Source organism: Neoarius graeffei, chromosome 14, assembly GCF_027579695.1.
Source record: "Neoarius graeffei isolate fNeoGra1 chromosome 14, fNeoGra1.pri, whole genome shotgun sequence".
NCBI lineage: Eukaryota > Metazoa > Chordata > Actinopteri > Siluriformes > Ariidae > Neoarius > Neoarius graeffei.
This window is the reverse complement of record NC_083582.1, coordinates 29,461,585-29,483,554: the sequence shown is the minus strand read 5'-3', so window position 1 is coordinate 29,483,554 and position 21,970 is coordinate 29,461,585. Positions and strand designations below refer to the sequence as shown.

Sequence of the window (21,970 nt, the reverse complement as noted above, 5' to 3'; positions counted from 1 at the left end):
TATCTAAGCTTAAACTTGCTGATAAGTGTCTTTGAACTGATTAACAGAATATTAAACAAGTTTGTGTGTGTGTTGGGGGGCATCTTTGGGACCAAAAAGTCACTGGTTTGATTTCCTGGGTCAACGGGAATGGCTGAAGTGCCCTTGAGCAAGGCACGTCCGAAACTGCTTTTTGCCATTTCACATGCTGAGATTTTCTGATCGCTTTGACAGGGCCTGTGAGTTTACAAACCTAGAGACATAGGACAGCTTCTGTCATTGCATGCATGTACATATGTAAGGTAATCTTTATAATTATTGATCTCTACTGAATATAAATTATATCTCTTGTGCATGATCAGTCATTTGTGTAATCATATCAGATTATGATGGACCAATTACAAGTACACCAACAGAAAGAAAGTGTGTGCATTCTCAAATGAAGTTCAATAAAGAGTGGTCTTTTGCATTTCCATGTATATAGCCTGTGAAAGATTAGCCAGGCAAAGCTTTCTGTATAGTGATTATATATTGTTTTTAATAACTTATTTACAAGATCTAGGCAATGTTTAAATTTCCCTTTATATTACTGGTTTGTAAAGAGATCCATATATTGGAAATATCCCACGGTTTAAATGTGTCTAAGCTCTAGATCTGCATCTGATAGACTTTAGTGTAGGGCTATAATTGCCTAATGTCTGTAATGATCCAAGACTAATGTGTGATTTATCAAATGTCAAGGTTGTTGCCCACGTCAAAATAAACACTGCTTGGAGTGGTGGTGGTGGTCTTCCTCAAACTTGGGTCCTCTCCCAGAGATCTAGGAGTTTGAGGGTTCTATACAGTGTCTTATCTGTTCCTAAGACTGCACTCTTCTGGACAGAGACTTCAGATGTTGTACCTGGAACCTGCTGGAGCCACTCTCCCAGTTTGGGGGTCACAACCCCTAATGCTCCTATCACCACTGGATCCACTTTGGATTTATATATTAACCTGTTTACATCTACAAGTTAAAATTGTAATATGTTTCAACCATTTTTGCATTATGTGAAGCAGAGATAATAAATAGAGTGTGAATCTGAGTTTTTACCTTCCCATTCAGATTATCTTTTCCATGCACAGGCTTAAAAGGTTAGATAATGCTTTCACAGATTCTTTTGATTTTCACACAAACATCATATACATTTTTTTCTGTTGCAACACACTGCCCTTTATTTGGCTATATTATTCTCTAAGGATTATATTAAAAATTCAACAGATGATGTACAGTAGTGCATTTAGTGGCAGCCACAGCTGCCTGCCACCATGTCGTCATATTGTTTGAGAACAACATTTTCCTCATCATCAAAGTACAACAGACTTATTGGTTGAAGGTTGTCTGGTACACAGCATGGCCTTTCTACTTTGTTGGACAGTTTTAACGTGTTTACTATGGATTGCACAATGGCATGGTTAGTTGCATGGAAGCTTCCGCTGAGTGGAAATGAACAGGACCCGGTGCAGTGGTATGCATTGTAGCCACTTGGTGATATTATCCATCCGGACCAACCAAGTTTTACAAAGTCCACATAGAGAGGTGTTCTTTGACAATTTATCACATGCTTGTTTTCAGCTGCCTTTTTATGTGTACTCCTGCGTCTTCGCACAGCAGCCTGGAGGGAGCTTTTGTACTCGAGGAACTCTAAGGGTGAGTCAGTGTTCTGACCTGATGTTGTTGTTGTTGTTGTGGAAACTCCTTGACCTGTGGAATCATAAAAATGAGTTCAGAAGTGTTACTCTAATAAAAGTGAAAGTCCAGCATTTACAACAAAAAAATCCACTTGTGTGAAATGATTAGTGCACTTGGAATAAAACACACACACACACAAACACACATAAGAGGATAGCCTACAGGGCTTTTCATAAGATTTTAAAAATATAATACAAAAAGTTCACTGACAAAAAGGTGTTAGAAAAAGGCAAATTACCAAGGTCATCTTTACCAGAGCCTCTTCGACCATCATCAGAGTAGATGACCAAATAGGCATCATTTTCCTTATAGCCTGTTTCTCTCACGGTTGTCTCCAGCCAATGTCCCGATGTCAAAGTTGAAACAACTAAGATGCCGTTATTTGTACTGCTGTTGAGAATCCACTTGGTGACCTTTTATAAATTTAAGCCAACAAACACACAGTTTTTCAGCTCTTTTGCATTGTTAGTGTCCTGGAGTGTTACTGTGGCTTTATAAATTGTGGGAACTACTACCAAGAGTGCCTTAGAAAAACAAAACTATGCAAGGTTTGAGGATTTTCACCCCTACACTCTTTTTATAGGCTACTGCATGCTGTATGGCTTGCTTGTCTCACAGCCTCTCAAACAGTATTACATTTCAAAACAGGGGTGTGGTGTACCGAGGGTCTTGCAGTACAACCTACTGTCAGGACTGTGTAACTACAACCACAGGTGCATTAAGTTGCTCAGTTAACAATATGTTAACCAAGTACATGCAACTTTAATGTTTGTTAAGTAAAAACTATAGTTTGATTTGCAGTGACCTGTCTCGGTAAGGAGACAAATTGACTAAAAAACTCAGATCTGGATTTTACAGGAGTATACAAGTAAATAAACAATGACCTCACAATTTTGTTACTCCACTTGACAATAATTACAGTACTGTGCAAAAGTCATAGCCACCCTATTTTTTTCATACAAACTTTGTTATAGATGTCTGTTTTGACTTCTACATTATCGAGTCAGGACAAAAATAGTTTAGAGTCCCAAATGTTCTTTTTCCAGCACAAAATGAAATGCTATTGGAAAGAAAAAAAAAGTTTGTATCTGAGCAGCATATGACATGAGACCACTTTTCAGATTAAAAAAAGAAAACACAATGAAGGTGATTGGGTTCTGGTGCAAAATTAAGAAGCAAGTGTGACAGTCAAACTGTCCAGAAGAACTGTGGCTGGTTCTGCAAAATGCTCAGTAAAACCTACAGCTCATTTCCTTATAAAACTGCACTCATTGTACCCGAGACTACTATATATATCTGTTTAAAGGAACAGTCCACCGTACTTCCATAATGAAATATGTTCTTCTCTGAATTGAGACGAGCTGATCCGTACCTCTCCGAGCTTTGTGCGACCTCCCAGTCAGTCAGACGCGCTGTTACTCCTGTTAGCAATGTCGCTAGGCTCAGCATGGCCAATGGTATTTTTTGGGGCTGTAGTTAGATGCGACCAAACTCTTCCACATTTTTCCTGTTTACATAGGTTTATATGACCAGTGACATGAAACAAAGTTCAGTTACACAAATTGAAACGTGGCGATTTTCTATGCTATGGAAAGTCCGCACTATGATGACAGGCGTACTAACACCTTCTGCGCGCTTCGACAGCGCATTTCAATTGTCGAAAAGGACTGTTCCTTTAAAGCAAAGGGTCATCTCACACCAAATATTGACTTTGTTTAATTTATTATGGCTTACTGCTTATGGTATTTTTTTTTAAATGTTGAAATATTTCATTTCATTATTTTTTAAGCCATTTTTGGTCTACGGCACTGGACTGTATATCATTGTTATTCAAATGCACATGCTTGGAGACTTGGGATGTTTATATTAGGATGAACTCTAATCAGAGATAAAATCTTATTGAACATAAAATAATGAAGTTTTCATTATTTAAATGTGATAATTAAATATGATACACCTACAGTGGTGCTTGAAAGTTTGTGAACCCTTTAGAATTTTCTATATTTCTGCATAAATATGACATAAAACATCATCAGATTTTCACACAAGTTCTAAAAGTAGATAAAGAGAACTCAGTTAAACAAATGAGACAAAAACAGTATACTTGGTCATTTATTTATTGAGGAAAAGGATCCAATATTACATATCTGTGAGTGGCAAAAGTATATGAACCTTTGCTTTCAGTATCTGGTGTGACCCCCTTGTGCAGCAGTAACTGCAACTAAATGATTCTGGTAACTGTTGATCAGTCCTGCACACTGGCTTGGAGGAATTTTAGCCCATTCCTTCGTACAGAACAGCTTCAACTCTGGGATGTTGGTGGGTTTCCTCACATGAACTGCTCGCTTCAGGTCCTTCCACAACATTTCGATTGGATTAAGGTCAGGACTTTGACTTGGCCATTCCAAAACATTAACTTTATTCTTCTTTAACCATTCTTTGGTAGAACGAATTGTGTGCTTAGGGTCGTTGCCTTGCTGCATGACCCACCTTCTCTTGAGATTCAGTTCATGGACAGATGTCCTGACATTTTCCTTTAGAATTCTCTGGTATAATTCAGAATTCATTGTTCCATCAATGATGGCAAGACGTCCTGGCCCAGATGCAGCAAAACAAGCCCAAACTATGATACTACCACCACCATGTTTCACAGATGGGATAAGGTTCTTATGCTGGAATGCAGTGTTTTCCTTTTTCCAAACATAACACTTCTCATTTAAACCAAAAAGTTCTATATTGGTCTCATCTGTCCAAAAAACATTTTTCCAGTAGCCTTCTGGCTTGTCCGCATGATCTTTAGCAAACTGCAGACGAGCAGCAATGTTCTTTTTGGAAAGCAGTGGCTTTCTCCTTGCAACCCTGCCATGCATGCCATTGTTGTTCAGTGTTCTCCTGATGGTGGACTCATGAACATTAACATTAGCCAGTGTGAGAGAGGCCTTCAGTTGCTTAGAAGTTACCCTGGGGTCCTTTGTGACCTTGCCGACTATTACACGCCTTTTTCTTGGAGTGATCTTTGTTGGTCGACCACTCCTGGGGAGGGTAACAATGGTCTTGAATTTCCTCCATTTGTACACAATCTGTCTGACTGTGGATTGGTGGAGTCCAAACTCATTAGAGATGGTTTTGTAACCTTTTCCAGCCTGATGAGCATCAACAATGCTTTTTCTGTTGTCCTCAGAAATCTCCTTTGTTCGTGCCATGACACACTTCCACAAACATGTTGTGGTAGCGGGGGCGTGGCCAAGCAGCAGTCTGTGAATGGAGGGTGGGATCGAGGAAGGTAAGTGGCTAAGTCATTCCACCTGCTGTCAATTAATGTGTGTGCGTGTCTCTGTTTGTTACAGGGACGGAGCATAAAAGGAGAGAGAGAGCAGAGAAAGAGAGCTCTCTTCCCAACCACAATGCATGTATGTGAGTGAGTGAGTGAGTGAGTGAGTGAGTGAGTGAGTGAGTGATGGATGGATGGATGAAAGGAAGCAAGCAAGCTGAAAAGCCGAATAAAATATATTCATACAAATATCAGCTCTCGCCTGCCGTGCTTCTGTGCTCCACCCACATCAGGAAGTTTTACAATGGTGCCGAAACCCGGGAGCACAGAAGAGAACCACCTCATGGAATCCTCCCCATTCGAAGAGCTCATCCTTGCTCTCGCTACCACCCAGCAGAACCAGCATCAAGCGCTGATCGCCCTCCAAAAGGAGCAGGAGCAACGCTTCGAAGCCTTGATGCTGGCCCAGCAGGAAGATCACCAGGCATTCCGGCACCGGCTCGCGTCAGCAGGGGCATCAGCCACCGCTGCCGCCACCCTCACAAAGTGCTGGTTCACAACTCGTTCAACTTGCGAGCCAGCTGAGAACCAGCTTGCTTTTCCATCGCTTGCGGTGCTAAGAGAAGACACGTCATTACGTCGCTGTATACGTCAGTTATGTTGCTGTATACGTCATTACATCGCTGTATACATCAGTTACATCGCTACGTTTGCATAAACCTTGGCGCGAATATTGAAGCAAAAACAACGCGGAAGAAGCAGCAGCAACAACAACAACAATAATAATAATAATAATAATGGATGACATCACGTTTGTACAGCTGCTGCTTCTCGTCGCTTAAAAATGGCGATCTTTCGCGGTCTTGTTATTGTTGTCGGTCTTAACAACTCCGCCCCCCCCCCGCTGATGTAAGCGGTTCTTTCCTCTGGCCCAGCAGAGAGTTGGTGCTAGCCTGGAACCATTTTTTCTGGCCCCAGAGCCAGTTCTTTGTCAGTGGAAACAGAAAACCCGGTTCCAAACTAAGCACTGGCCCCGAACCAGCCCTGGAACTGCTTTGGTGGAAAAGGGGCAAAAGAGGGGACCGCAGGACGATCCAGAAGTGTTCCTCATTCTTTTCGAGCAAGCAGCCGAGGCATGGGGGTGGCCGCAGGAGCAGCACGCAGCGCGTCTTCTCCCGCTCCTGACTGGTGAGGCACAGCTCGCAGTGCAGCAGCTCCCTGCTGACAGACGGCTGGTCTACACTGACCTAACAAAAGCCATCATGCAGTGGCTCGGCCACTCCCCAGAGCAACATCGCCAGCGCTTCCGGATGCTGGCCTTGGAGGAAGTCGGCTAGCCATTTGCATTAGGCCAGCAACTCCGGGACGCCTGCCAGCACTGGCTGAGGGCGGAAAACCGCGACGGCGATGAGATCATCTATCTGGTGGCACTGGAGCAGTTTGTCTTTTGACTTCTGGAAGGAACAGCGGAATGGGTCCAGTGTCATCACCTGGCGTCGCTGGAGCGAGCCATCGAGCTGGCGGAGGACCATCTGGAGGTGGCTCTGACAGTAGGCAGACAAGGCATCTCCCCTCGCTTCTCTTCTCTCTCTCTCTTTTCTCCCCCTGTCTCTCGCCCCCCTCCCCACCCCATTCCCCTGCCACGGAGGCGGCGGCTGGCCCCTCCCCAGCCAGCCCGTTGCACCTATGGTGTCCTCCCCTCTCCCTCTCCTGTGTCTGTGTTGTCTCCCCCTCAGGTGAGTGACACCCATAACAACAGTGCAGAGGGAAAGCCTGGGCTGGTGTGTTGGCGCGGCATCGGAGCATCTCCAAGGTCAGAGCTCCGCAAGGGAGGTGGGTGCTGTAATCTGGATCCCTGATGTGCCAGAAACTGCCCCTGATCAGGCCGGAACGTATTGCATACCAGTGAGTATTCAAGGGGCTACATATCACACTTTGGTGGATTCTGGTTGTAATCAGACCTCAATGCACCAATGCCTGGTTCAAGGTGAGGCATTGGGGGGAGCACAAGCAGTGAAAGTGTTGTGTGTGCACGGGGATGTTCACCATTACCCTCTAGTGTCTGTCTAAATTCTATTCCAGGGCCAAATGCATAGAATAAAGGTGGCGGTTAGTCCCCGTCTCACCCACTCGTTGATTTTGGGTACTGACTGGCCAGGATTTAAAAACCTAATGGGATATTTAACATGCAGTAGGTCCTGCACTAGTAGGTCATGGGAAGGTCCTGGTGTGGCATTGACTGGAGAAGCTGTCGCAGAGCCATCTACATCAACACCGCAACAGAGTGAGGAGCAGCCCGCTCTTCCTCCCTCTCTCAGGGATTCCCCACTAGAGCAGTCATGAGACGAGACTCTGCAGCATGCGTTTGACCAAGTAAGAGTAATCAATGGTCAAACTCTTCAGCCAAGCACAGCAACAACCTTCCCCTATTTTTCCATTATTAAAAATAAACTGTACCGAATGATGCAGGACACTCAAACCAAGGAACAAATAACCCAGTTGTTAATCCCAAAGAGCTGTAGGGAACTCGTGTTCCATGCGGCTCACTTTAATCCCATGGTTGGACACTTGGGGCAAGATAAAACACTAGCCCGAATAATGTCCCAGTTCTATTGGCCAGGGATTCACGGGGATGTCCGTCGGTGGTGTGCAGCATGCCATGAATGCCAATTAGTAAATCCCGTGGCCACTCCAAAAGTGCGTTTGCGCCCTCTTCCTCTAATTGAGACCCCGTTTGAGCGAATTGGGATGGATCTTGTCAGGCCATTAGATCAGTCAGCACGGGGATATCGCTTTATTTTAGTTCTAGTGGACTATGCAATGCGATATCTGGAAGTAGTGCCTCTCCACAATATCTCAGCATGCAGTATTGTGGAAGCGCTCTTCTGCTTTATCTCCTGGGTCAGGATTCTGAAAGAAATCCTGACAGACCAAGGCACTTCGTTTATGTCACGCACACTGTGCGAGCTGTATGGGTTACTGGGGATTAAGTCTATCCGCACCAGTGTTTATCACCCACAAACGAATGGCTTAGTAGAGCGATTTAACCAGACACTCAAAAACATAATCCATAAATTCGTAAGTGAAGATGCATGTAATTGGGATAAGTGGCTCGAGCCCCTGTTGTTCGCAGTACGAGAGGTCCCGCAAGCCTCCACGGGGTTTTCTCCCTTCTAATTATTATATGGGCGTAAGCTGCGTGGCATTCTGGATGTGCTACGGGAAAATTGGGAGGAGGGACATTCACCGAGTAAAAATGAAATCCAGTACGTTCTTGACCTGCACGCAAAACTCCACACCCTCATGCACCTAACCCAGGAGAATTTATGGCAGGCACAAGAACATCAAAGCTGGCTATATGACAGGGGCACGCACCTTAGAGAGTTCACGTCGGGAGACAAAGTGCTCGTATTATTGCCCACATCGAGTTCTAAATTAGTCGCCAAGTTGCAAGGGCCCTTTGAGGTCACACAGTGAGTTGGGGATGTTGACTATGAGGTGAAGCAAATGGATAGGGATGGGGTACTGCAAATCTACCACCTCAACCTTTTAAAACGCTGGAATGAGGGGGTCCCCGTGGCGTTGGCATCGGTAGTCCCAGAGAAGGTGGAGCTGGGGCCGGAGGTAAAAAAGATAACATCTCGGACCACTCCGGTCCCTTGTGGAGACCACCTCTCACTAGCCCAACTCACGGAGGTTGCCAAGTTGCAGAAAGAATTTTCAGACGTGTTCTCGCCCCTTCCTGGTCGTACCCACCTCATAGAACATCACATCGAAATGACCCCAGGAGTGGTAGTGCATAGCCGCCCTTACCACTTGCCCGAACACAAGAAAAAGGTGGTTCGGGACGAACTCAAGGCCATGCTCGAAATGGGCATAGTTGAGGAGTCCCACAGTGACTGGAGCAGCCCAGTGGTCCTGGTTCCCAAGACCGATGGGTCGGTCTGGTTCTGTGTGGGCTATAGAAAGGTCAACGCAGTGTCTAAATTTGACGCATACCCAATGCCTTGCATTGATGAGTTGCTTGATCGGTTAGGCACTGCTCGCTTTTATTCAACATGAGATCTAACAAAGGGATATTGGCAGATCCCCTTGACTTCTCTATCCTGAGAGAAAATGGCATTTTCCACACCGTTTGGATTACACCAATTTGTCACGCTCCCTTTTGGGTTGTTTGGGGCACCTGCTACATTCCAGCGGCTTATGGACAGGGTCCTCTGCCCTCACGCTGCCTACGCGGCCGCCTATCTAGACGACATCGTAATCTACAGTAATGATTGGCCGCGGCACTTGGAACACCTGAGGGCCATTCTAAAGTCACTGAGGCGAGCGGTCCTCACAGCTAACCCAAAAAAGTGTGCGATTGGGTGGGTGGAAGTATGGTATCTAGGGTTCCACTTGGGCCATGGGCAGGTGCGTCCCCAAATTAACAAGACCACAGCAATTGCAGCCTGCCCGAAGCCCAAGACCAAAAAGGAGGTGAAACGGTTCTTGGGGCTGGCTGGTTATTATTGTAGGTTTCTACCTAATTATTTGGATGTCACCAGCCCGCTAAACGATCTCACTAAAAAGGGGGCTCCAGATCCGGTCCAGTGGATGGAGCAGTGCCAACAGGCCTTCTCTGAGGTAAAAGCTGCACTGTGTGGGGGGGCCACTTTTACACTCCCCTGACTTCTCTCTCCCATTTATTTTGCAGACTGATGTATCGGACAGAGGGCTGGGGGCCGTTTTGTCCCAGGAGGTGGAGGGCGAGGAACGTTCAGTGCTGTACATCAGCTGGAAACTCTTGATGCGTGAAAGTAGGTACAGCACAATCGAGAAGGAGTGTCTTGCCATCAAGTGGGTGGTCCTCGCCCTCCGATACTACCTGCCGGGGCGCCCTTTCACTCTCTGTTCGGACCACACGCCCCTCTAGTGTCTCCACCACATGAAGGATGCCAATATGCGGACCACCCGTTGGTATCTCGCCCTCCAGCCATTTAAGTTCGAGGTGATCCACAGGCCGGGGGTGCAGATGGTGGTGACGGACTTCCTGTCCCGTCGGGGGGGGGAAGTCAGCTTCAGGCCGGACGGCTCCCCGGCCTGAGTCGGGTGGTGGGGGTATGTGGCAGCGGGGGCGTGGCCAAGCATCAGTCTGTGAATGGAGGGCGGGGTTGGGGAAGGTAAGTGGCTAAGTCATTCCACCTGCTGTCAATTAATGTGTGTGTGTGTGTGTGTGTGTCTCTGTTTGTGACAGGGACGGAGCATAAAAGGAGAGAGAGAGCAGAGAAAGAGAGCTCTCTCCCCAACCACAATGCATGTGAGTGAGTGAGTGAGTGAGTGAGTGAGTGAGTGAGTGAGTGAGTGAGTGATGGATGGATGGATGGATGGATGGATGGATGGATGGATGGATGGATGGATGGATGGATGGAAGCAAGTAAGCTGAAAAGCTGAATAAAAAGATATTCGTACAAATATCAACTCTCGTCTGCCATGCTTCTGTGCTCCACCCACATCAGGAAGTTTTACACGTGTTGTGGAGATCAGACCTTGATAGATCCCTGTTCTTTAAATAAAACAGGATGCCCACTCACACCTGATATCATCCCATTGATAGAAAACACCTGACTCTAATTTCACCTTCAAATTAACTGCTAATCCTAAAGGTTCATATACTTTTGCCACTCACAGATATGTATTATTGGATCATTTTCCTTGATAAATAAATCTCATCTCATTATCTCTAGCCATTTTATCCTGTTCTACAGGGTCACAGGCAAGCTGGAGCCTATCCCAACTGACTACGGGCGAAAGGCAGGGTACACCCTGGACAAGTCGCCAGGTCATCACAGGGCTGACACATAGACACAGACAACCATTCACACCTACGTTCAATTTAGAGTCACCAGTTAACCTAACCTGCATGCCTTTGGACTGTGGGGGAAACTGGAGCACCCGGAGGAAACCCACGCGGACAACATGCAAACTACGCACAGAAAGGCCCTCGTTGGCCACGGGGCTCAAACCCGGACCTTCTTGCTGTGAGGTGACAGCGCTAACCTCTACACCACCGTGCCGCCCAATAAATAAATGACCAAGTATAATATTTTTGTCTCCTTTGTTTAACTGGGTTCTCTTTATCTACTTTTAGGACTTGTGTGAAAATCTGATGATGTTTTAGGTCATATTTATGCAGAAATATAAAGGGTTCACAAACTTTCAAGCACCACTGTATGTGATGTTCAAATGTTCTGCAAATTAAGTATTTTCAAGCATTTTGCAGACAGAGAAATAAATGCTTAAAAAGTTAACAGCGTGTGTGTGTGTGGGGGGGGGGGGGATTCTTTCAACCCACCATAGATTTATCTTACCAGCATAATGATTGATATATTAGGCTCATTGTCGAGCTATAATTCAATATTCATAAAATTTCATTTAATTGTAATTAGGTTCAAGTTGACATTGTTTATATGCCTAATTAACAGAGCAACCACAGTTAAACCCAAAGCAGCAGTCAGACAAACTAATAACTATAAATAAATAAATAAATAATTTGATTGATTAATTGATAAATAATACAATGTGACGATTAATATACTTCTTGATTATTAAAATGATGATAATGGTGGGTTGAGATTTCCACCACTGCAACCATCTCATCTCATCTCATTATCTCTAGCCGCTTTATCCTTCTACAGGGTCGCAGGCAAGCTGGAGCCTATCCCAGCTGACTATGGGCGAAAGGCGGGGTACACCCTGGACAAGTCGCCAGGTCATCACAGGGCTGACACATAGACACAGACACATTCACACCTACGGTCAATTTAGAGTCACCAGTTAACCTAACCTGCATGTCTTTGGACTGTGGGGGAAACCGGAGCACCCGGAGGAAACCCACGCGGACACAGGGAGAACATGCAAACTCCACACAGAAAGGCCCTCGCCAGCCCCGGGGCTCGAACCCAGGACCTTCTTGCTGTGAGGCGACAGCGCTAACCACTACACCACCGTGCCGCCCCACTGCAACCAAATAAAAAAAAAATGGATCAACTGAGTCAACTAAGAAAACATTATCATCAGAACCACATTTTAACTAGAATAGACTTATTCATCTATTCATTAAGATTTCACAACTCTGGAAATAATTCGGTCAAATTTACATTGCTATAAAATGTTATGAATTAATGAATTATTCTGAAAAGAGAGAAAAAAAAAACCTACTAGGATTCATTGTGAGCTTGTGAATGGATGAATTGATCATCAGTGACTGAGGGCCTGGTAAAGAAAAATAACATGAAGCATTTAACAGATCATACTGGTTGGTTGGTTTGAGCTTGTTTTGACAGCTGAAGATGGTCAAAAATTAAATTTGAACAGTTGCATGCAAAAGTTTGGACACCCCTTCTTCTTCAGCACTTGTTGCCAGGTCGGGGTCCATGTGGACCTTATTGATCCATATGTCATATTAATTGGAGCATAGTTTTATGCCAGGTGCCCTTCCTGTGACAACCATCCCATTCCTGGGCTTGGGAAACACACACACACACACACACACACACACACACACACACACACACACACACCCCTATGGGCAATTTAGAGGAACCAGTAACCCTAACCCCTGACTATGTTATTGCTTGTTTACAGCAATGCATTATGGATGATATCCAGGGTCAGCTCTGCTATATTGTTTACTTTTGCCTTTGTTAAAAACTGCATTATTCTGTCTAACCAGTTTTAACCATGCCTAAAGTGAATTGCTATGTGCCTTACTGTGTCTCCACAACAAAGAGAACACCTAGTTTGAGCTTTTATCAGCTGCCAGTTGAGGAGAAGAGTAGAAATAAATGGATAAGTTTAATCCATAATGAAAACCTTCGAACTGAATCGAAATGGACAAGTGTTTGTAGCTTACATTTCTCTGGTGGGAAAAAGATGTACTTAAAGTGCATATCCTGGACCAAGTTTTTTTATATGAAAGTATGTCCCTTTACACACTCATCCAGAAGGGTAATTTTGCACAAGGCCAACTGTCTACAGCAGAAAAAAATAAAATAACAAAACGCGTCTGGAAAAATCCCAAGGGAGTCTGGAGCCAGATTCGTGACATCACGTGCGGATCCGCCAGCAGGCTGAGAGAGCTTGCATGGGTTCAGTGCATGGTCTGTGTAGACCAAGTTTAGCAGCTAGCGATTTTGCATTGAAATATGGAATTATCGCCTGAGCTTCTAAACCCATGGATTCATATATCAATGCACATCTATCTATTGTTACATAAATCATATTTTTTCTAATTACTACAGGGGTGCTTGAAAGTTTGTGAACCCTTTAGAATGTTCTATATTTCTGCATAAATATGACCTAAAACATCATCAGGTTTTCACACAAGTCCTAAAAGTAGAAAAAAGAGAACCCAGTTAAACAAATGAGACAAAAATATTATACTTGGTCATTTATTTATTGAGGAAAATGATCCAATATTACATATCTGTGAGTGGCAAAAGTATGTGAACCTCTAGCAGTTAATTTGAAGGTGAAATTAGAGTCAGGTGTTTTCAATCAATGGGATGACAATCAGGTGTGAGTGGGCACCCTGTTTTATTTAAAGAACAGGGATCTATCAAAGTCTGATCTTCACAACACATGTTTGTGGAAGTGCATCATGGCATGAACAAAGGAGATTTCTGAGGACCTCAGAAAAAGCGTTGTTGATGCTCATCAGGCTGGAAAAGGTTACAAAACCATCTCTAAAGAGTTTGGACTCCACCAATCCACAGTCAGACAGATTGTGTACAAATGGAGGAAATTCAAGGTAAACCATTGTTACCCTCCCCAGGAGTGGTCGTGTGTAATAAGGTGTGTAATAGTCGGCAAGGTCACAAAGGACCCCAGGGTAACTTCTAAGCAACTGAAGACCTCTCTCACATTGGCTAATGTTAATGTTCATGAGTCCACCATCAGGAGAACACTGAACAACAATGGTGTGCATGGCAGAGTTGCAAGGAGAAAGCCACTGCTCTCCAAAAAGAACATCGCTGCTCATCTGCAGTTTGCTAAAGGTCACGTGGACAAGCCAGAAGGCTATTGGAAAAACGTTGTGTGGACGGATGAGACCAAAATAGAACTTTTTGGTTTAAATGAGAAGCGTTATGTTTGGAGAAAGGAAAACGTTGCATTCTAGCATAAGAACCTTATCCCATCTGTGAAACTTGGTGGTGGTATTATTATGGTTTGGGCCTATTTTGCTGCATCTGGGCCAGGACAGCTTGCTATCATTGATGGAACAATGAATTCTGAATTATACCAGCGAATTCTAAAGGAAAATGTCAGGACATCTGTCCATGAACTGAATCTCAAGAGAAGGTGGGTCATGCAGCAAGACAACGACCATAAGCACACAAGTCATTCCACCAAAGAATGGTTAAAAAAGAATAAATTAATATTTTGGAATGGCCAAGTCAAAGTCCTGACCTTAATCCAATCAAAATGTTGTGGAAGGACCTGAAGCGAGCAGTTCATGTGAGGAAACCCACCAACATCCCAGAGTTGAAGCTGTTCTGTACGGAGGAATGGGCTAAAATTCCTCCAAGCCGGTGTGCAGGACTGATCAACAGTTACCGGAAATGTTTAGTTGCAGTTATTGCTGCACAAGGGGGTCACACCAGATACTGAAAGCAAAGGTTCACATACTTTTGCCACTCACAGATATGTAATATTGGATCATATTCCTCAATAAATAAATGACCAAGTATAATATTTTGTCTCATTTGTTTAACTGGGTTCTCTTTATCTACTTTTAGGACTTGTGTGAAAATCTGATGATGTTTTAGGTCATATTTATGCAGAAATATAGGAAATTCTAAAGGGTTCACAAACCTTCAAACAGCACTGTATTATGTATTTATATATTTCTTCATTTAGAAGAGTACTGGCTACTGTAGGAGAAAGATTTCATAAGCTACACACATGGAATTGGCTAAACAGGGTTGTATGTACAGTTAATGTGTTTGACAGGTCCCAAGATCTCAAGCCCTGACACGCATATCCCGTGATACATGTGAAGTAAGTGTATTATTGCCCAGCGCTTTCGTGTTGTTTACTTTTGTGTTTGTCAATAAATTACATTATCCGTGTACCACACAAACACAGGAACACCTAATTTAGACTATAGTCTCTCTTATTTCTTACCCTGGCAACAGTCAACTTGTGAATCGCCAATTTTCTTTGTCTTTTTCTCGGCTCTGCTTGGTCCTCACATGAAGTGCTCCCATTTCTCTCTCATTGTCCTGTCTTTTGGAAAATGATGAGTACTAATCCCATCATGATTGGTGTTGCTACACCCTCCTACGATATATCTGTTAACCATTTTAATAATTACGTGATAACGTTGAAGAAATTTGCAGAAAACCACCAGGTCGTTTTCTCATAAACAAAGCAGCGCTGATGTAGGATTCAGAAGGAAGCGTCCCGCACGTGACGTCACGAAAATCAATGTTTGCCGGGAAATCCACATGCCAAGTTTTTTCAGAGGCAGATGAATTCACCTCAAATGGCTTGATTTCAACTGAATTTTTCTGGTATTGCGCAAGGTAAAAAAAATTGCACAAAATGCAAAATGTGACAGATATTTGACCAAAGTTTAATATAAAATAGGAGAATTACATTGATCTTGCTCCTGAATTTACTTGTGATATGCACTTTAAACTGTGACCCAGCAGTATTTCCATGGTCTGCGGAATGGCCTTTGGTTATAGAAGATTATAACAATCAACACTGTTCATTGTCTGAAACTAGTGATATTCCAAAGCCTCTAAAATGAAGAAGCATTCTTCAGCCTTTGCCTTTTAATGTACCGAAGCACTCGGCAGCCTTAAGAGCCTATTGGACCGATAAAACTCCCAAACCATGAAGAGTTCTCTTCCGGGTATGTATGCTAACCACTATACCGCAGTGTACCTCACTAGCAGCATTTATTGAAGTAAATGCATTTATACTGAACATGACACAGCAGATCAGTGGGTTTCCAAAGATTTTTTTTCAATAATGTTTCCTGATATCAAGTTTTATTTAACTAATCACTCATTTATAAATGTCTTAATACGACATTCTGAGATTTGATGTTGTACAGTGTGGTAGACTCAGTCAATCTCTAGGCTGTACAAATTCTTGTCATTTATGTCTTACCTTCTCACCAAGCTTGATTTGGATTCAGGTTTTCCTGCTGTAAACCCTCAACATGTTATCCATCTCTTTAAGTCACCAATTTCATTGTCTTCCACAACAGAGCACTGCAAAATTGCTACTCTCACATAAAATTAATCTAGCATCCGCTATATTGCACAACTACCAACCCTGGCTATCCCCCATAATGCATTGTGATAAACAAGTGATGACGTAGTTATGCTTGGGGGCTATTAGCCCACACAAACACAGGGAGAACATGCAAACTCCACACAGAAAGGCCCCCGTCAGTCACTGGAGCCTTGCTGTGAGGCGACAATGCTAACCACTACACCACCATGCTGTCTAAAGGTTTGGACACCCCTGATCCCTTGGAATTAGGCTAGGAAAGCATGATGGTGTAGTGGTTAGCACTGTCGCCTTACAGCAAGAAGGTCCTGGGTTCAAACCCAGCGGCCGACGAGGGACTCCTTTCTGTGTGGAGTTTGCATGTTCTCCCTGTGTCTGTGTGGGTTTCCCCCACAGTCCAAAGACATGCAGGTTAGGCTAACTGGTGGGTAGGTGTGAGTGTGAATGATTGTTTGTCTCTATGTGTTAGATCTGGCGACTTGTCCAGGGTGTACCCCACCTCTCACTCATAGTCAGCTGGGATAGGCTGCAGCTTACCTGCAACACTGTACAGGATAAGCAGCTACAGGTGATGGATGGATGGAATTAGGCTAAGGAAATTCTGAAAGTGTTTACAAGCTGTGATACAAGCATGTCCACCAAAGGGGGTGTTACAGAACAATCACTGATATCTTTGTGAATCTGTGTGAGAGTAAGTGCATGTAACTCACCATCTGTGTGATGTTAAACACTTCCCATCCTTCAGTGTACACAGACAGTAACCGAGACAGGATCAGGTTTCCTCTCCCAAGTTTCACTCTGCTGTCCAGCACTTCATACAAATATACCTGAAACCCGACAGCAGAGAGAACTGTGAGTCTGTTCCAGTGTCACCCTCTGCACACCGTCATCAGCAATCAGAGGAGCCTGTTCAGTGACAGAATGCTCCTTCCCAAGTGCAGGACGAACAGACTCAAAAACTCCTTTGTCCCTCACGCCATCAGACTGTACACCTCCTCTTTGGAGGGGAGGAGGGGTAACAGGAGGACAGAGGACGGGAAGGAGCAGTAGCCTAGCCTAACAATAAGCAATACCGGACAATGTGCAATATAATGTGCAATATAAAGTGCAATATCTCTCCTGCTGCCCCCCCCTTCCCCCTTTTTTTTCTTTCCCCCTCCTCTCTCTCCCCCTTCCTCTCTTCCCCATATCTTATTCTTTTTATATTTGTATATGTAAATATTTAATTTATTTTAATTTATCTAGAAGTTTTTCTCCATTTCTTTTCTCTGTTTATCTGTATGATGCTGCTGGAATCTTAATTTTCCTGAGGGAACCCTCCCAAAGGGATCAATAAAGTTTTATCTAATCTAATCTAATCTATATGGGAATAAACTCAAGGGTTGTTTTACAATCACACTGTAAAAAAAAAAATATTTGTTGTTTTAACTTAAAAAAGTTAGTGCAAGGGCTGCCTTAAAATTTTGAGTTCACTGGAATTCACATAGTAAGTTAAATTGTTGTGAACTTACTATATTAATTTCAGTGAACTCAAAATTTTAAGGCAGCCCTTAAGGCAACCCTTGCACTAACTTTTTTAAGTTAAAACAACAAATCATTTTTTACAGTGCAGGGTATGCAAGCTAAAAATCACATTTAACACTTATTATCTTCAATATCAAAAGGCTTGACTAAATAAACTTGGTTGTTTATTGTAGCCCTGTGATAGCTCTATTTACCATACAAAAAAAATGGTGATAACGTTATTTTTGGTGAATGTATGGCAATAAATGTCATATTTAGCAAAATTACTCATGTCATTTAGAAAAAGTGCTTTTTTGACCACAGGTAGCTCCAAAAGGGATGCACTTAAATCATTCTTTATACCATAAAACAAATATTTGATTCCATATCATTGGAAACATAGTTAAGTTTTAATGTTGAATGCCAGTAAGTTTTCAGACTATTTTGATCAAATTACTATGTAATTGTGTCAAAAAAATGTCCTCTCCGAGACAGCTAATTTTTCAATATAAAATAACATATCTAAAATGATTATTTTCATCCTAAAATGTGGTCAAGATATTGGGACATAAATATTAGAGACAACACAAAGCTTACAGACTTATATTTAAAAGCACAATGGAAGTAGTGGATTCTGAATTGTCAAAAAAAAAGTCCTCTCCAAGAATCACTTCATTTGTTTCTCCCAGCCCTGCTTAAAGCTACACTTAATCTTCTTTATCTTATAGCAGATTACACAAAACTACCATACACATATGTCAAAAAATTACCTGAAATCTGTTCTTTAACTTGTCCTTCACTTAAAAATTGGTACAAGTACCAGTTTGAATCAATTTGAATTTTGGACCCCTGTGACACAAACTGTACCCTGATTGTAAAACAACCCTCAACTTAAACTCACTCTGTGAAAGTGATGTCCAGGTGAAAGCGCGTGCGCGCGCCGGAACCACCGGAATTCCGCTTTGGTGATCTTCTCTCGGTGATCAAATGACGTCAGGTTAAAAAAGTGAAACGCTCCACTGGAGTGCGCTGAAAAAATAAAATAATAATAATAATAATAATAATAATAATAATAATACGGATAAAACATAATGGTATGGAAGTGTGAGTGTGTGAAAAGAGTGAGTGTGTAGTCTCAATAGCAGCTTTAAATAGTGTTGAGTGCTGCTGAAGGTTTTACGCACCTGCAAAGCTCCTCACGATGCTCCCTTGCAGGACTGCAGGGTTTCTCATGTTTTCCTCATACAGCTCCAACATAAAGCCAGGCGCACTTTTGCGCGCTACAACATTTTGACGCCGAACATCTCGGACCTTGAGCGCGTCATTCCACGAGCGCTGCTTGGATACATCTGGAATTACGCGCACATCTGGGCCTTCAGAAACACCCGCGGAGAAAACACTGAAAAGTGACACCAGCTGCAAGGCAAGGATCTCAAAGAGATAAAGACTTCTGAGCAAAGCCATGGCTGGTTACAGAGGTGTCAAGAGCAAACAGGTTAAGCATCAAAGAGAAGCTGGCACCAGTGTGGCATGAGGTCACGTGATACTGGACTGCACCGGTCACACTGTGGTGGGGATGTGTACACTCAAACATCTGTACATGGAGCTTGTGTGCTCATTGTGTATGTTAGACAAACCACATGAGATGCTTTTCATCCAAACCGCAATAAACTGAAGCGTATTTATAATAATAATAATAATAATAATAATAATAATAATAATGTTGTTGTGGTTGTTGATGATGATGTTGTTGTTAATGATGATGATGATATTCTTGTTGTTGATGATAATGATGTTGCTGTTGTTGTTGAATGATGATGATGATTTTCCGATGGGCATGCGGCCCCTTTTTGCACTTGATATTCACCTTTGTAATAATAATAATAATAATAATAATAATAATAATAATAATAATCACGTTGAAAAGTTTTATCTATGCAGCTAATTTGGTAATCATAAGTGATTTTTTTAAATTATTTTTTTAAATAAAAAACACTTAATAATAATAATAATAATAATAATAATAATAATAATAATAATAATTCAATTAAAACAAGAAAGAAATAAGAATAAATTAAAAAAGGTACAGTTTCCAAGCACATAAAGTGCTTATTAATGCCTGATTACAGAATTCCTTTTGTTGTTTGTAAACAGTGAAGAAGAGCAGTGTGAACATTACCTAATGACGTCAATGGACATTGCTGAGAGCAATGTGGCGTTTTGTAACAGTTTGCTGTGTGTTATCTGTGTGCAGTCAGGTCTCCCCTCAATGTCTTAGGTAAACGTAGGGACTCAACAATGACGCAAGCCTGAAGGCAGACTGACGAAGGATCACCCCGGCACTGATGTGTGGGCTTTTCTGATTCTGCTCATGCATCATTTTGAAATGTGTCATGGTAATGCGTCTGATCCTGCTTTATAACCTTGAAGATGTTTCATCACTCATTGCAGGAGAGCCATTAGCTCTACTAATGATTACAAAAGTTCAGCAAGTTGCTAATCACAGCACGTTCAGACTATCAGAAGCAATCACTGAGAGTACATCAAGTTTCCGCATGTTTCTGCGTGGCTGTATGAAGCTCCTCCAAGCTCTGCTCTTCAGTAGACTCTTGCATTGTTGATAACAGCTCAGAATTTCTCCCAATCCTGCAGCCTAAACCTATACTCTGTGCTCAAACACAGTCAAGGTCCTCACTCTTCCCTATTCTGTGGAGCAGGGCAGCTATACTTCTGTTTCTGCTGCTGCACTGCGGGAGGTGAGAATATACACCAGACCATCCCAGGGCTGGTAAAGTAGTAATAATAAAAAAATAATAAACAGTCGGTCTGAACTGGGTTTCTGCTCAGTATTCTCAGACCAACTGACGAGATTTTGACCTGAAAACCTGAAAAGTGATTGAAAAATACTCGATTTGTTATATACTGAGGGTGTGTACCAAGTTTAAGGCACATGAAACAGTTGCAGAGATATGACCTCACTTCCTGTTTGGTGGCTTCATCGCTGATTTCCATTGGCTTTAATGGACAAACAGTTTCAAAAATCAAAAATCCATATGATAACTTTTGTGAGGATTGATCTGAATTTGGTGAAAACTGGATAAAATTTGTGGCCTGTGAAGCTTTTTAAACTTTTTCATAAAATCCAATATAGCAGAAAATCCAATATGGTGGAAAATCCAATATGGTGGAATGTCATGGGGTGCATTGAACTTGGCTTGATTTCATAATTTTATTTATTTTTTTGTCACAATTGCACAAGTTAAGAGAAGAAAATAAAATATGGTGGGAGTTCTTACATGCATTTTTTTTTTTACCATTATCTGTCTGTCTGTCTGTTTAAATAGACGCTCTGCATGTTCCCATGGAGATGAAGGATGAGTGGAAAAGGGGCATCATTGGTTGATTGTTGTAGACTGGACAGAAAGTTAATCACTAAGCTGTCAGTGTTTGACAGGTAAAGTGACAGGTTTAATGATTTCAGTGAATTATATTTATTACATGACATCATATATTTAATTATATATTTATTCTATTTATATACTGTATTAAATATTCCTTCATTTCTAAGTGGCTGCTTTAGGGATTTTTGTCGCTATGGTCAATTTTAATGTCTTTCGTAATATGATGACCACTGAAGAAAGGACACAATATTAGCCAAATCCTGTTTATGGTTGAAACTAACATTATATTTTAATATTCTGATACTTTGCAAATGTAATCTTAAAAAAAAAAGGTCATTAATCTCTGGCAACTTCACTTTTCTTGTTGCAGTTTTTCAGGATCACAATTTCAGTGAATCCGTAGTGTTTTACTTTATCTACAGTACAAATAAAACATTTTGGCACACTTATTCATGACTATGAACGTATGCACTATGAATATAAAGTAGACCTTTTTTTTTGTAGCACTTTCCTATGCAGATCCCAATTTTTGGAGACAAACTATTTGGCAAGTATTTCCACTAGATGGCATCATTGATCAAGGATAGTCTTCATCTTTCCACAATTCTCATACTTCTACTTCCTATTAAATGGCAAAATGCACATTTAACCCATGCTAGACTGATGAATTAACTTGATTAATTGTGAGCAGTATTCTGGGCTTTGCTACAGCCACTTTATACCCTGATAGACCCCTTTGGGTTTCGAAGTCAGCGTGTCATAATTTGAAGAAGATATGGTCGTCGTAGATGAGCAGAA

The 21,970-nt window shown here is 42.3% G+C and overlaps 1 protein-coding gene across 1 annotated transcript; it reads right to left on the bottom strand.

Moving 5' to 3' along the window:
• Positions 1-1,256: 1,256 nt before the first annotated feature.
• LOC132897578 (bone morphogenetic protein 2-like) lies at positions 1,257-19,235 on the bottom strand. Its single transcript, XM_060938830.1, has 5 exons — positions 18,956-19,235; positions 18,673-18,800; positions 16,979-17,095; positions 1,947-2,121; positions 1,257-1,720 (listed from the first exon to the last, which is right to left on the bottom strand). Exons 1-5 carry the CDS (start codon positions 19,233-19,235, stop codon positions 1,257-1,259), a joined length of 1,164 nt encoding a protein of 387 aa, XP_060794813.1.
• Between the last annotated feature and the right edge of the window lie 2,735 nt (positions 19,236-21,970).

Coding starts and splice junctions, on each gene's coding strand:
- LOC132897578 (XM_060938830.1), bottom strand. CDS start 19,235: ATGGCTTTGCTCAGAAGTCTTTATCTCTTTGAGATCCTTGCCTTGCAG. Junction 2,122..16,978: donor TGTTTAACATCACACAGATG/GTGAGTTACATG, acceptor AATTTATAAAAG/GTCACCAAGTGGATTCTCAA. Junction 1,721..1,946: donor CTCTGGTAAAGATGACCTTG/GTAATTTGCCTT, acceptor ATGATTCCACAG/GTCAAGGAGTTTCCACAACA.